Here is a 13973-nt window from a genome sequence, read left to right as displayed (position 1 = left end):
ACTACATCCTGCGTGCCTCTCGGAGGCTCGACAAACTCGGCAGCTTGAATATTTCGTTCATTAGGGATAGTAATGTCAATTAATGGCGTCGAGAGTCAATAAACACGGCAAAAAACACTATTTGCTAGGATGTATCTATTTGTCTTCACTGCCACCGTTGTTCATTTGTTTTGTCCTTTAACGAAAGTTTGCAGATACAGCAAAACGAAGCTCCCCCTTAATTTACAAGTCCGGCATTGGGCTGCTTGATGAAGATGCTCATAGAAAGGAGTCTGGGCCTTATATGGGCAGCCCTGTTTATCCCACTAGCAGCTAGTTTGGATTCATTGGTGAAAAGCGAGGTTGTTGCTTTTGCTACGATACGGTCCCAAGGAGCCAACGACTCATATGGAAACGTCGTTATTAAAACTGCCGAATCTACTCTGTTTGACAATGGGTACGATATCTGGGTGTATTTGTACATTCCCGACATCAAACTGGACTATATTTTACTCTCTAGACAAGTGTACCTAGGAGGCTCAGTTTTACAAGGAGCTGCTGCTGTGACGGTGAATGGCACAGAGCACACGCTATCTACCACCTCGGATAGTAAGTTCCTCCCCTTACCTTTGCTAAATCCCCTGTAGAATTGTCGGAGCTTATAACACAATCTATAATCAGACTCCATCTTTGGCGCCGCATTCGGCCCGTTAACCTCTCCAAATGCTTCATACGAATGGGCTGTAAACATTCCTGTCTTGGCGTCGTCTCGTATTGTGGATGTATTGCCTCGACAGGACGCTCACGGGGCTATCGTCGTTGGCTTCTTTGAAGGCAACCTATCACTTCCCACTGCCGATCAGCCCCTTCATTATCAAGGTATGCCTTCGCAACAACATACTTAGTTGTGGTAATACTGTTCTCATTCGTTCTCATGTAGCAAATGAGGGAACAAGTCTGTTTGTTGCCCAAGTGGATCAAAGGGGTATATTCGAATGGGCGCAGACATTCTCAGTCCTGCAGAATGCTTCTCTGATAAAAGATAATGTTATGCTGTCGTGTGGAGCTACCTATATGGAACAAACGGGTATTGGAGGTGCAGGAAATCTGTTGGTCGTTGGTTCATACTATGGGACCTTCCATGCTCAGAAATCCTACAGCAGGTACCTAGCGATTGGCATCGTTTCAGATTGCCAAGACCCATACTAAACTATGTCTCGATAGTCCTGAAAATGAATTTGGAACGTTTTTTATGATGCTTGATGTTAAATCCCAAGGTGCTGTTGTAACAGATATGTATAACGTCGTTCCAGGCACATGGGATCTTCCAAATGATTTGCTATCTGAAGCTGATGGGATCGCCGTCAAGTTGGAGGCCGATGCACCGACACCTACGGAAACCGATGAATCAAACCCTATAGAAGCCGATGCATCAACACCAACAAAAGCCAAAGGGACTCCAGGGCCCTCTGTTTCTGTCGCTTCAGTAGTCGAAGCTCCTCCATTAGATGCCCCTAGCCCAGTATCTTCATCGATATCAACTGCAACCACAGCACCTATATCCACTGAGACAGCCAACGCTTCTAACTCATCTATACCCAAAATCCCCGGTCAGCCAAAGCCTACTCCTGCTACAAGTTTTGCCGCTGCTGCAAGTGCAGAAGACGACGATGAAGAAGAAGAAGAACCGTTAATTAAATCGGCTCCAAATCACAAGAGCAATGCTCTAGATGCCGATCCTGATGCAGAGAAAGCCGACGAAGACTTGCTTCCAGCTTCACTGCCCGCATCAGCTCAACCTAATTCAAATTTGCCAGGAGCAATTGATGATGGTGAAGCCGACGAAGACATAGATGCTAAATATACTGTAAATGATACCGCAGACGACGAAGAAAGGCGTCGTAACAAGCTAAGACGGCGAGATACTAGATTCACGAAAAGAAGCATCGATAATAGTATACAGGTAACCATACTGACTGATATTCGCTTGGACAACTGTACAAGATCTTATGTCAAAAGTCAAATGGGATGGCCACGAGTTGGTACATATGTCGTTACTGGATACCGGTATCGCATAGATAACACTACAGGGCAACGAATCACTGGTGTAAGAGCCTTCCTGATACGGCTTGAGCCTTACTATGACAAGCAACCTGATGGAACATTTGCTTTCCATGGTGTCGCCATCACGTCTCCTGCCCCTGTTACTCGTGAGTGCAATTCTATACAGGAAGCAACCGTACACAATTTGGATTTTGTGTTGATTGACATTTTTTCCATGTAGAGAATGTTGGAGCCAAAGAAACCTACATATACAGGGGTGGTGTTTCAGCGTTGCTGGGATCGATAGATCCACATGCAATTGGAGTTGAAGCATCCAAGTTGGTAACAATCCGTATAACACCTCTACCAGACAAGGAATCTGCAGCCCAGTATGAAGTCGGTACATGTATCGCAGTCGTTTCTGGTTTATATAATCATACCAATGGGCTGCAAGATATGTTATTACCAGAACCTAAAACTGGAGATACCAAAGGTCTATGGCGCTTTGTAGCAGCTTTTAACCCTAATGGATTACCAAGATGGTCATTTGCAGTACCGCCCAATGTCTATACAGCTGATGCTAAACTAGTTGGAACACGGTCTCGACAAACACTCAGTGTCGAAGTTGGACCGAATATAGGTGGAAGCACATCGATATTCGTAGCTGGAATGATTGCCATTACTACTGCCGATGCAGCAGAATCTGGTGCATTAGCTCTAGCTCTAAAATCCAACAATACAGTAGGAGGCCCAGCAATAGTAGAAATGTCTGTTGGTACAGGCTCTATTAGAAATGTGTATGAAGTAGCCATGCCTGATGCAGCTGTAGTTGCTACATCACCGCCTAATGCCACTTACACATACACTGAGCTACAAGTCCATCCACTACAAGGTCATAATGCTGGCTGGATGGTTGGTGTAGGTGGTGTCGAAGCTTCTAAAGGAAACACCACACTCTATGGACGATCTGGTGTTGTTTGGCTTCTCAGGAGTGAATTGGCCGTCTCGTCATCCATCAATTTAACATCAGAAACTATTGGCGCTGTTCCCGCCAAAGTCGTCAAACCTACAGGCACTGAGACCGGTGCAATAGCCCCTACTGGTACTGCAACCGATGAAGTGCCGTCAAAAACGAAATTAGTTACGAATGCAACGAGTATAGCGCAAACTCCTGTTAAAGGAGTTGAGCCAACACCAGCCGTAACTCCGAGCACTACACCAGAAGCAGATCCGGACGATGAAGATCTGCCAGAACCGTCGTCTGCACCTATCGTGATAATAAATCCATCGCCCAAAGTAGTGATACCAAGTCCAGTAGTTGACTCGGCGACCCCTACTGAAGAAGATGATGATATTGTGCCTTCGGATGGCGAGACACCAGCGTACTTCGACTGGTTAGGACTTGATAGTGACGGTACGCAATGTTTGGACATGTGTGGACATCGTCATGTTCTATATCCTCCGCAACTCATTGTTTTATTTGAATTTTAGACAATGCCACTGGATTTGTGAGTTTCCAACTCAAATTTTTCGTTGTGTTTTAACTGACGAACCTTCTGATAATTTGTCAAATAGGCTGTAATAATAGTCCTTATTGGATTTGTAGCAGTAGCAATATGGTGGTGTCGCCGCCCAGTGCGTGCCGGATACGCCAAGTCACGGTCAGATCCAGACTTCCCAACATCACCTGGAGATGTTCCTGTAGGAATTAACGATTTCGATGATGATAATGCACCAGTGTTACAAACTGGGTCTCGTGGTGGTGCGAGACGGCCAGCACCGGGAGGTGGTGTGTTGTCTGCACTGGGCAGAGCAGTAGGAGTCAATAATCCAGACACTGGACGTGGTGATTACGTAGCCATGGCCCCATTAGCAGGGCAAAATGATGATCTGGAGCCCGGTATATCATCGAATAGTAGTAAAACAGGGGGAATGAAGCTTGGAGCAGCAGCTAAAAAATTGGGTGGTAATGGAAACTTATCAACTGCATCTGAAACTGCGTTGCTGTCACGGAATGGAGCGGCTGCTGCCACTCCAGCATCATCGAGAGAGAAGGACGAAGGAGAGGATGATGGATCCTTTGACGATGATGGGGATTGGGGATGGAAGTGATTTAACAGAATCATCATGTAGTAGTTGTAGTAGTAGAAGCATCTCAGTTGGCATCGTTCTTTGGTATTTTGAGATGTTTTATGTAGCATAGCATTTGGTAAACTCTAAAATAGATGTGGTACTTTCACGTGAGTAACTTGCGAATTTGCAGTTGCGCTTTACTTAGATGTTAACTCTGAATACAATATCGACGGTTTTCGAGACTCTTCGCGGAAACGATGACGTACAATGGCAGACACTCCCACACATTCAAAAAACTAAAGAACCAATCCACGAGGTGCGTATGGAATACATTACAATATATCATATTTCTATTGACTCAAATAATAACATTGTCGTTCTCCCCTGCTTCTAATAGTTCCAGCATTTCATAAGATATAAACACGTGTGCATCAAGCCCCCGAGATATGCATGAGACAGGCTCATCGCCATCAAGTCCAATTCAAGATAATGATAAAATTCATTTGAATCATCAAAATCTTCACTCACGCACTCACAACCATCAACATTCCAACCTCACCACATCGAGCACCCAACAAGAACAACCACAATCAAACAACACCCATGATCAAATCAAATCATCACATATTTATGATTCTGAAGAAGAATCTGTCTTGTCGCTTCCTCCTGACTCGTCTGATTCTGATCTTGAAGATCATGAACACGACAATCAGCTACAGGAAGCTCATGTGATCCAAGAAGAACACCAGCAAGGAGATAAAGCAGTTGCCATCATCAGTGCACATAGACAGACTTCTCCGCCGTCTCAGGCTTCATCGCCTTCCATCCTTTCAAACGGTAGTGAGCACCAACGAAAGCAACAGGATGCAGCACTAGCGAAGGATGATCCGGTCTTGGCTAATGATGAAGGACCTCCATACCTACCAACCAAGATTGGTGAATGGCGTTGCACATATTGTGGCGTGTTTGAGTATGTGACCTGTCAGTTTTCCTTGATAATCTTTTGAATTTGTGCTAACATTCCGTTCCAAACACAGAACAGAGTGTCGTAGGCGTGGCCCTAGGGAATATGATAAGCTGTGCAACCGATGTGGGGCTCGGTATGTGCTGGTGTTTAACTGATTAATCCACGAGGCAAGTCTAACACATTCTTCTTGTAGTTGGTCACGAGGAACGATCTTGGAGGAATATCCAAAAGCTCTATACCCAGGTGGAGGTATGAATCATGTTGTGACGACATTCGTTCTGTATCGTTTCGTCAGGGTTCTCATCAAGTTTGTTGAAACTTTAGGAGAAGGAGGGGCCCGCCGTGAAATTGATCCTTCCGAACTGGCTGACAAGGAACGAATCAAACGTGAAGCATCACAGCTTCGACGTTATCGATTGAGACGCTCAACTAGACAGCAGAGTAGTAGTAAGAGTAATAACGAGGATGAGAGTGCTGATCTTTATATGTTTTATGAATATGACGATGATGGTGCGGGAGGAATCGCTGCGAGATTAAAGTCTCGTCGTGGGCGAGGTGAACGTCAAAAGTCAGAAGTTGGCCTAGTATATTGGAAGTCATCATCATCAGAACATGCATCCAAAAAGGTCAAGGTTGAAGAAGGAGAAGAGGATACTTCTGACTCAAGTGAGTATCACATCTCAATGCTGGCCAAAACGGATAGTTTCGCTTAATATCCGATAACAATTTAGCTCCATTTGCTCAATATTATGACGAGTTTGATGAGGATGCTGATGACGAGCAAGAGTATGAAGACGATGAACACGTCAAAAGCAAGAAAAGGGCTCGTAGTCAAAAGAAACGAACGAATACTACTTTGGCTGTATCGAGTCGAGAATCTCATACTAGTACTATGCCATCAAAAGAGACAGCCCCTACTTCACATAGTAATAATCATCTTCAGAACTCTCATCAGCAAATTCCCAATGAAAACGCTGAACATGCTCAGCAGTATTATCATACTACGAGCATGCCACCACAACAATCCTCAGCGGTTTATAGTGGTATGGCAGCTGATCATAGTCCGGTTCCTGCAACTCGAATGAGCCAGATGGCTCCTATGAGTCCAGTACCACAACTTGGGCACATGTCTGAGACACCTCAGACATTTCAGATGGTATATATGAATGATTGGTCTCATCCCGTGTCTCCAACACGTTATATGGATCCAAGGAGCCGAGGGCACCAATTGCTACCCTTAAATCACACAACACATATACCACCTACGCTTACATTGCCTCCGATGAGTCATGTCTCTCAAATGGCTCATATGCCCTTGAATCCCTTTCTGCATGAACAACATCATCAGCCACATATACCACCACCACCTCAACGTTACCATCAGTATTTACCACAGCAACTACCACAATATCATCAGTCCATGTATAACGGCGTAATGGCTACAGAAACATCGATAAAAGTCGAACCGTCGTCGTCTATTTGCGGGCCACGGGCCAATTTGAATGTAACTCTCTCATGCCCGCATGATATTGTCTTGTCGTCTGGTCCATCAAATCTCTTTTCGGCCAATCAATCGTCTTCTTCGGGTGGTAGATCGGTGCTTGCGCCAACACAATCTATACCATCAACTTCTATTGCAGCTGGTGAAGAATGGAGACTCTTTTCGGCATCGTCGTCGCCTTCTGCATTGTATGGCCAGGTACATGATGAAAGAGTAGCCCGTCTCACACACGCTATCAATACTGACAAAGGGGGTTCGTACGTTGCTGAGAGATATATCCTTTGTTCAATTGGGGTAATTAAATTGCGATTTTGCTTCGTTATAGGTCAAATAACAAGTATCTTGTGTGAATGTCTCAATATCAACCCGTTGACTATGCTTTGGGAAGCTGGGCATGGGGGCCCACGACCAGACGGTTTCGAGATTGATGTAAAGAATTTGGATGAAGCTGGTTGGCACAAATTGATGAGGGCTATTTCTGAGATGGAATCTTTGTAGGGTGAGAGATTACGTGGGCAGTAGGAGTCGTAGTAGGTTTTGTTGCTTTTTTGGCAAGAAGAATGCTTTTGGGTGGTTGTCAAAATGTTTTGGGGGGTTGTCAAAATGTTTCCCTTGTATGTGGACACAGTAACCACAATCCTGTAGCACAAATTGTACTTTAAGTCTAAAGATGCATACTATAAAATATAACAATCAGATATCCTGAACGACTTACTACCCTGCCACGTCTGTGGCAAAGTTGTTCTTTGGACGTTTGGCGCAACCTTTTGGACAAGACAACGTTATCAATACTACGATGCCTCTAAAGCTCGAAGGCTCATGCAGGTAAGAGTGTGCACGAGCTGGGAATGTCAACGAGCTCGGTGACTGACTGGTTCGAGAGTTACGAAATGTGTTTTGTACTGAACATTGATGATGTAGGTGCAAACGAATAAAGTGGAGTGCCGATACGCATTGCCCCGTGCCTTACATGTATTGTTATTGCAACGTACGCGTTCATTTATAGTCCTGGAGCCTCTGTTTCTTGTGACATCAAACACATTTAATTTTACCTAGCTTTGTCGTAAGCTTCAAGGATGTGGAGGGTATGATCTGATTTTGAAGATTTATTTAAATATTAATCGAAGCTTACAAGCTCGTTTATGAAGTTATGCTATCAACATACAAGGAGAAACGGGCACTCTGAAGATTACTGGTGAAGAGTACATCACATCTTGGGCTATTGAAGAGCCTCCGGATCACCCTGGAAGCGGTACAAATGAACGAAAGTATGAAGCTGCACCTTCAAGTGTTTTTTGGTCGGTTTCTGATCACGACACTTGACACCAGGTCCTGCAAGGTGTGCTCTACTTGTCTCTGGTGCTACTGTGCAGATTATGGCCATTGGTAAATGAAGACGTTAAATTGTATTCAGTGTGATTTTGCTTGCGGCTCTGGATTGTCTCCATCTTCCATCAGCTGACAAGGTGTTGCACTTTGCTGCTTCTGATACCTTGCTGACCTGTTATTTTTCAGGTTCTATCCATTCGCATCAGCTGTTGATTCTGAGCTCCCAAAAGCACCTGAAGTTTATCATATTATGCTCAAATACAAACCGAGCTGGGTCCCACTTCCAGTCAAGGAATGGACTGAAGGCCAAGTCTTTGTCGATGCTCTTGGAGTGAAGCATACCTTTTATAATTCATATCCACCAGAAGGAATCCAGGAATTCCACAAGGAAAGGAATCTGTTCATTGAGTGAAGACAGATAGCGTGACGATTTGGGGAGGTCTCAGAAGCTACTGGAGAAACGGAGCAGTCAAACTATGCATTATATGAAAGATTGAAAGATAAATGTAGCTCTTATTCATTAAAGCTGCCAGTGACACGTCATAGAACTACAGTGATGTGATCACTACACTTGTCAGTGAGGCTTGTAGTCGTGCATACTATGCGAATATGCGTGCATCGTCCAAAAACGGCCAGACAATACGCGTACAATTAGCGTTTAACGTCAACTCAGTTCCAGCTTCGAAACTTCTCGACATTGTCACATTGTCGGAGTTCATAATAACTCAAGGTCCCAAGTTTTCTTGAGGGGACGAAGAGGTGAAGGGCCTCGTGCAGCTAGTTTTATTAACTCTACATATATAGATTGTTTAGGTATCACGTACACGAGCTGCCTTTCACCAAGATGCCTGACGGTGTTGGCAATCCGATACAGGTCAACGTGAGAATAAGACCGTCAAGTGCAGAGGAGAAACAGCTTTCTCAACGTTGGAAGAATGAGGTTGTCACTGCCTCGGAAATGTCTCACATCGTGGTGGACAAGAGGAAAAGATTCACATTTGATACAGCTTTTTCAACATTTACATCGCAGCAGTCTGTGTATGATATTTGTGCCAAGAACATGTTGAATCAATTCTTGGAAGGAAGGAATTGCTGTATTATGGCTTACGGAAGGGTATGTACAAAAACTCTATGTGTCTCGATTTTTGGACATCTTTAGTGTCGACGTGTATGGTTTTTACTGAGATCTTTCATTGCTCTGCATAGACTGGCACTGGAAAGTCTTTTACATTGGGATTATCCGAAGAAACTGTCTCCGCGACTACTACTGCATCACGAATGGCGAAAGAGGGTATGTTATGGACACCATAGCCACTGACACATGGAAATTCAACAAAAAAATTATCTGGCACTATAGGCATAGCTCCCCGAATCCTACGTAATTTATTCTCAAGTCTTCCAGCATCCAACGCTGATTCCAAAGTGAAGTTGACGTGTTCATTCATGCAGCTGTATGATGAACAAGTAATAGATCTCCTCAACTATCCAGCAAGAGGCCCTTATGATCGAAAGCCCATCACTGCTCCAGCCGATCAGATAAAATATATCGAATTACGAGAGGATGCTGCTGGTCTTGTGCATTGCATTGGTGGAAAAGATGTGGAAATCGCTACGCTACAGGAAGCCCTAAACTTGTTGATGAGCGGACTTGAATATAGAGCAGCCGTAGCAACAGAGATGAATTATGACGTGTCGCAAGTCCATACCCTATTTCAAATATCTTTAAGGCATCAGAGCTTTGAATTGGACGGTATAAAAGATAGTAAAACCAATCAACCTAATGGAGACTGGAAGATTATAAACTCGAAATTTCTATTTGTCGATCTGGCTGGCTCAGAAAGTCTACAAGCCTTCAGTACCTCTGAAACAACTTCGAAAGATGGAGGATTAAGTGCACTAGGCAAAGTTATATCTAGGCTGGCCGAAGATACCGCACGATCACGGAATAGTATACCATACAATGACTCGAAACTTACTCGATTACTCAAAGATCCGTTGGGTGGTAATTTCCAGACTTTGCTGATGGCCTGTGTTGGTCCAACAGAATCTACTTTACCCGATACTTTGAATACATTAAAGTACGCCATTCGAGGTCGTAGTATCAGGAACTCACCCCAGCTCAATATCGAATACCAGTCAGAATTGGATGCACTAAAGACTCAAGTTACAAAATTCAAGTCGCAGATACAGCAACTGAACGGTACGTATCCAGTTTGTGTTGTGGTCATTGATACCATGCATAGAAAAACTCACAACAAGTTTTCTTGTCACAGATGGTGCTGAAGGCGATCCTCTTCGACTAAGAAAGGAGAATACAGATCTGCGTTCACAATTAGAACGTTTGTCGAACGAGCTGGCGCTGGCGCAAGCAGGATTTGATCTCAAGAATCGTAAAAATATGGATGACGACAATGACAGTGCTTCCATTAGAACGTCTGCTGCTGATGAAGGCAAAACGGGTGTCTCGAGAGACGATAATGAGAATCTCCAATCTATTGTTTCAAAGCTAGAGAAAGAGCTTGCTGCCAGTAAACAGTCATCGCAAGATTTGCAGATGGCTTTTGATAGACAAAAGGTAGCTTTACGCACATTGTAGAAAACCAATCGGTTTTTTGTTTCTAATTCTGAACCTTTTAGTCACGAGTGATTGAATTGGAAACCATCCACCAAGTCGCTGTATCTGAATTAGCTGGTCTTCAGTCTCGAGGGATATCTGTCGATGGCATCGAAGATTTGAAGAAACAATTGGCAGCAGCCACCAAATCGGCCAATATCAATCGAGCAGAGAGCGATGCTCTGCATAAACAGGTCAAGGGGATGGAAACTGCTGTGCAAAACAAGGATAAAGAAATGAATATCATGAAATCCAAACTCGCGGCTGCTCAAGCTGACAAGGAACGAGCTGAGACTGCGGAGAAGCAATTATCGGAATCCATGACTGCTCTCGATGCCAAGAATAATAGAATAAAAGAGCTCGAGGACAAGTTTTTAGGCGATTCTCCTCACTCTGAAAGGACAGCTTGGCAACGTGTGTTGGAATTAGAATCCTGGCTTGAAAAGCTCTTGATCGTATGGCCGGCTTCAGTTCAGCTTCATGATGTTGGTACTGTCAAAGCAAATGGTGTGAGCAAGTCGGGTAAAGACTTTGTTGCTGATATTAGAGCTAGTATTGCTCAAACCAAGCCTGATATGGCCAAGACCGTGACTCCTGCCAAAACTGATGATTCGATCTGGGCTGCTGCGTTGGAAAATGTACAGAATTCTTTCAACCTCGTCAGCGCTCAAGTATGTCATAGTTCCGTTTGACTATCTTTCCATGATACAATGATGTTTTTTTTTTGGCCATGACACAACACTGACAGTGCCCTTTGCTTAGGTCACGGATCTGAAACAGAAGGAGATACAGTCGAAAAAGGATTTAGAAGATTTAAAGACACGTCTCGCCACTAGTAGTACTGAGCTGAGCAAGCTGAAGACGACAGCTCAGCAAGCTCAAATAGATTCCCAAACGTACAAGTCTCAGATTGATAATTTCAACAAGCAGATGGATTCTAAGGCTAAAGAGTTTACAAACATGTCTCTTCAACTGGCTGCAGTAAATGTGGAGTTGATGAAACGTAATAAGGATATAGAAAACCTCAACAAGCAACTCAGTGAAGCTCAGGGACGACATTCAATGTCTCTGAATGAGCTGAAGAAGGTCAAGACTGAGACTGAAGATAGAGTCAAGACCGTAGCCAAGGAGAAATTAGACGAAGTAGCAAATGTAGCCAAGACGCATGAAGCTGCTGCTTCCATGTTGTCTGCTGAATTAGAGGCAAAGAAGAAGCAGGTCTCGACTTTGCAAAGTAAATGGGATGAGTTACAAAAGAACCATGATAGTGTAGCTGCTGAGTTACTTGATCACAAGACACAGCTACAGGCTGCTTTGACCAAGTTGTCGCAGGAAGAGGCTAAGGGAGGTTCGGCAGATGAACTCAAAGTAGCCAAACTTCAAAAAGAGTTTGATTCTTTGAATGCAATCGCCAAGGAGCAGAGCGAAGAGATATATAGACTGAAGACAGCACAATTGACAGATGCTCAGAAAATAGCGGACTCGATACGAGCTGCTCGACCAGATGGAAACATGACAGATATGAAGCTTCGATTATCGGCTCTCGAGGAGCAACTCAATAAGTCGAAAGCAGAGCTCACGATTACCAAGAAGTCTCTCTTGGAGGCTTCCAATACCATATCATCTCAACAAGACATGTTGTCTAAGCTGAAGAATCAGCTGCATAGCAACATGCAAAGATCCTTGAATAGGTCGGTACTCCCTAGCACACCTGTAGAAGTCTTTGCAGCAAATAAGAGAGCAGAGCTGGCAGAAAAGGAAATCATCAAAGTGAAGAATGATTTGCTGATATCTAGAACGACGCAATCAACGCTGGAAGCTAAGCTCAAGGAGTATGAAAAGGCATTGAAGGGTCTTGGATCCAACAATGCTGGTGTACTACTCTTTGGTGAGAGAACAAGCTCATTGAAGAAGGATCGACGTAGTATCGTAAACAGGTATCCGATATCACCACCTGAAACGCCTGTAATGAATAGTTTGACCAATTCGCCGCCTCCTCCTCCGCCGCCTCCGAAATCACCGATACCAGACAATATAGATATACTAGAGTTACTTAGGTGGGCTGACGATGGTGACGATGTATCCTCATCACAACGTAGCTTCTTTACTTCAACAGATAACCATAATAATAATCCTACCAGTGTTGGTTCTCTACTTAATGATACCTCATCTGCTCCAGTCGCGCCGTCACCTGCAGCACCATTTGCACCATTTACGGGTAGTCTCCCTATACCAACGAAATCATCTCGCGCAGTAGTATCACCGGTACCCTCAACTGTATCGTCAACATCCTCATCTGACAAACCATCAAGGCCACCACGGTCTAGAGAACGTAATTTAAACGCTGACTTTGACCCTAGTGTTACAATTGCAGGTCTCAATGCCGCTTTAGGTATGTAATCTTGTTGTTGAGTTGCACGATGTGATTGCTTATTCGACGCAAACGACGATAAACAAGCTGCTTCTGACATTTGCACAATCCTTTAGACTCATCACGCTCAGAAGTCACTCGTCTTCAATCTCTCAAGCTCGAATCAGACTTTAAGGAGAATGGATTTAGGCGCGAGATTGATGATTTGAAAAAGAGATTAGAGATGGCACATGCTGCTCTTGGAATTGGAAAGCCTACCGGTGCCTTGGGTATAATTAGCAGCGGGAGAAGATCAGCTAATTACAGAAGGGCCCAGGCTAGTAACTCGGGTTTGAACATGTGTACAACAGATCAGGATTAAAAAAACCTTTTTATACAACGTAGTTTATTAATATACAAGTCCATATCATTGTTTCGTTTATATGTGATCTACAGTGCCAACGAGTGGAGTGAAACGAAAGTGCTGTATGTGGATTTAGGACACTTGTTATCCTGAAGGCATAACGGGGGCTGGGACAACTAAATGGAAATCGTGCGTCAGCACATATGGACTGACTGATAGCTTTCTCGAGCAGGGAAGTAGTCGCTTGTGGTTTGCGGTTGGCGCTGAGGATGACATCGAGGACTCCCTCATACACAAGACTCTACTGGTTTCAAGGCGATGAGGCGTTCGATTGGTTCTAGATCTGGTTCGTCGGATGGTGCAGCTGGTACCAGTGATATAGGCGACGATGCGGAAGTTGGTGGGAGAGGGCTCGTCCAATGAACAACCATGGCCTCTCAATATACAGCTTCAAATCGTATTTCACAGTAAACGACCATTCTGTTGGGACAGTACTGCGCGAGTCGATGACAGACACGAATCGATATACGTCCGCAATGGTACATAGTAGAGATGCCGCCAAAGATGAAATAATGTTGTAGCTTGTATAACCTCTTTAAACTATTACCATTCATAACGAGACGATCTGCAACTGCCACTGATTTCTTGATATCAGTAGTTGACTGAGTCAGAGAGTCCTTAGCCCAATAGAGATTGCAGACCTGCCTGATGGAATCGTAAGTTTGAAATATTAACAGCAAAGAAACAGACATC

The 13973-nt window shown here is 44.1% G+C and overlaps 2 protein-coding genes across 2 annotated transcripts; both read left to right on the top strand.

The window, feature by feature from the left end:
* Positions 1–4541: 4541 nt before the first annotated feature.
* Positions 4542–8304, top strand: SmJEL517_g05355 (uncharacterized protein; the record flags this gene model as incomplete). The annotated part of the gene is made up of 10 exons (XM_031171281.1): positions 4542–5065; positions 5133–5195; positions 5256–5311; positions 5387–5728; positions 5794–6761; positions 6814–6820; positions 6889–7014; positions 7732–7815; positions 7893–7949; positions 8099–8304. 10 exons carry the CDS (start codon positions 4542–4544, stop codon positions 8302–8304), a joined length of 2433 nt encoding a protein of 810 aa, XP_031022725.1.
* A 432-nt stretch (positions 8305–8736) lies between these two features.
* Positions 8737–13238, top strand: SmJEL517_g05354 (uncharacterized protein; the record flags this gene model as incomplete). Its single annotated transcript, XM_031171280.1, has 7 exons — positions 8737–9006; positions 9099–9183; positions 9250–10092; positions 10166–10467; positions 10530–11177; positions 11269–12898; positions 12994–13238. 7 exons carry the CDS (start codon positions 8737–8739, stop codon positions 13236–13238), a joined length of 4023 nt encoding a protein of 1340 aa, XP_031022724.1.
* Between the last annotated feature and the right edge of the window lie 735 nt (positions 13239–13973).

This window comes from Synchytrium microbalum, assembly GCF_006535985.1.
Source record: "Synchytrium microbalum strain JEL517 chromosome Unknown SmJEL517_scf0048, whole genome shotgun sequence".
NCBI classification, from domain to species: domain Eukaryota; kingdom Fungi; phylum Chytridiomycota; class Chytridiomycetes; order Synchytriales; family Synchytriaceae; genus Synchytrium; species Synchytrium microbalum.
Note: the sequence above shows the minus strand (reverse complement) of the source record. Positions and strands in the feature narration are given on the sequence as shown.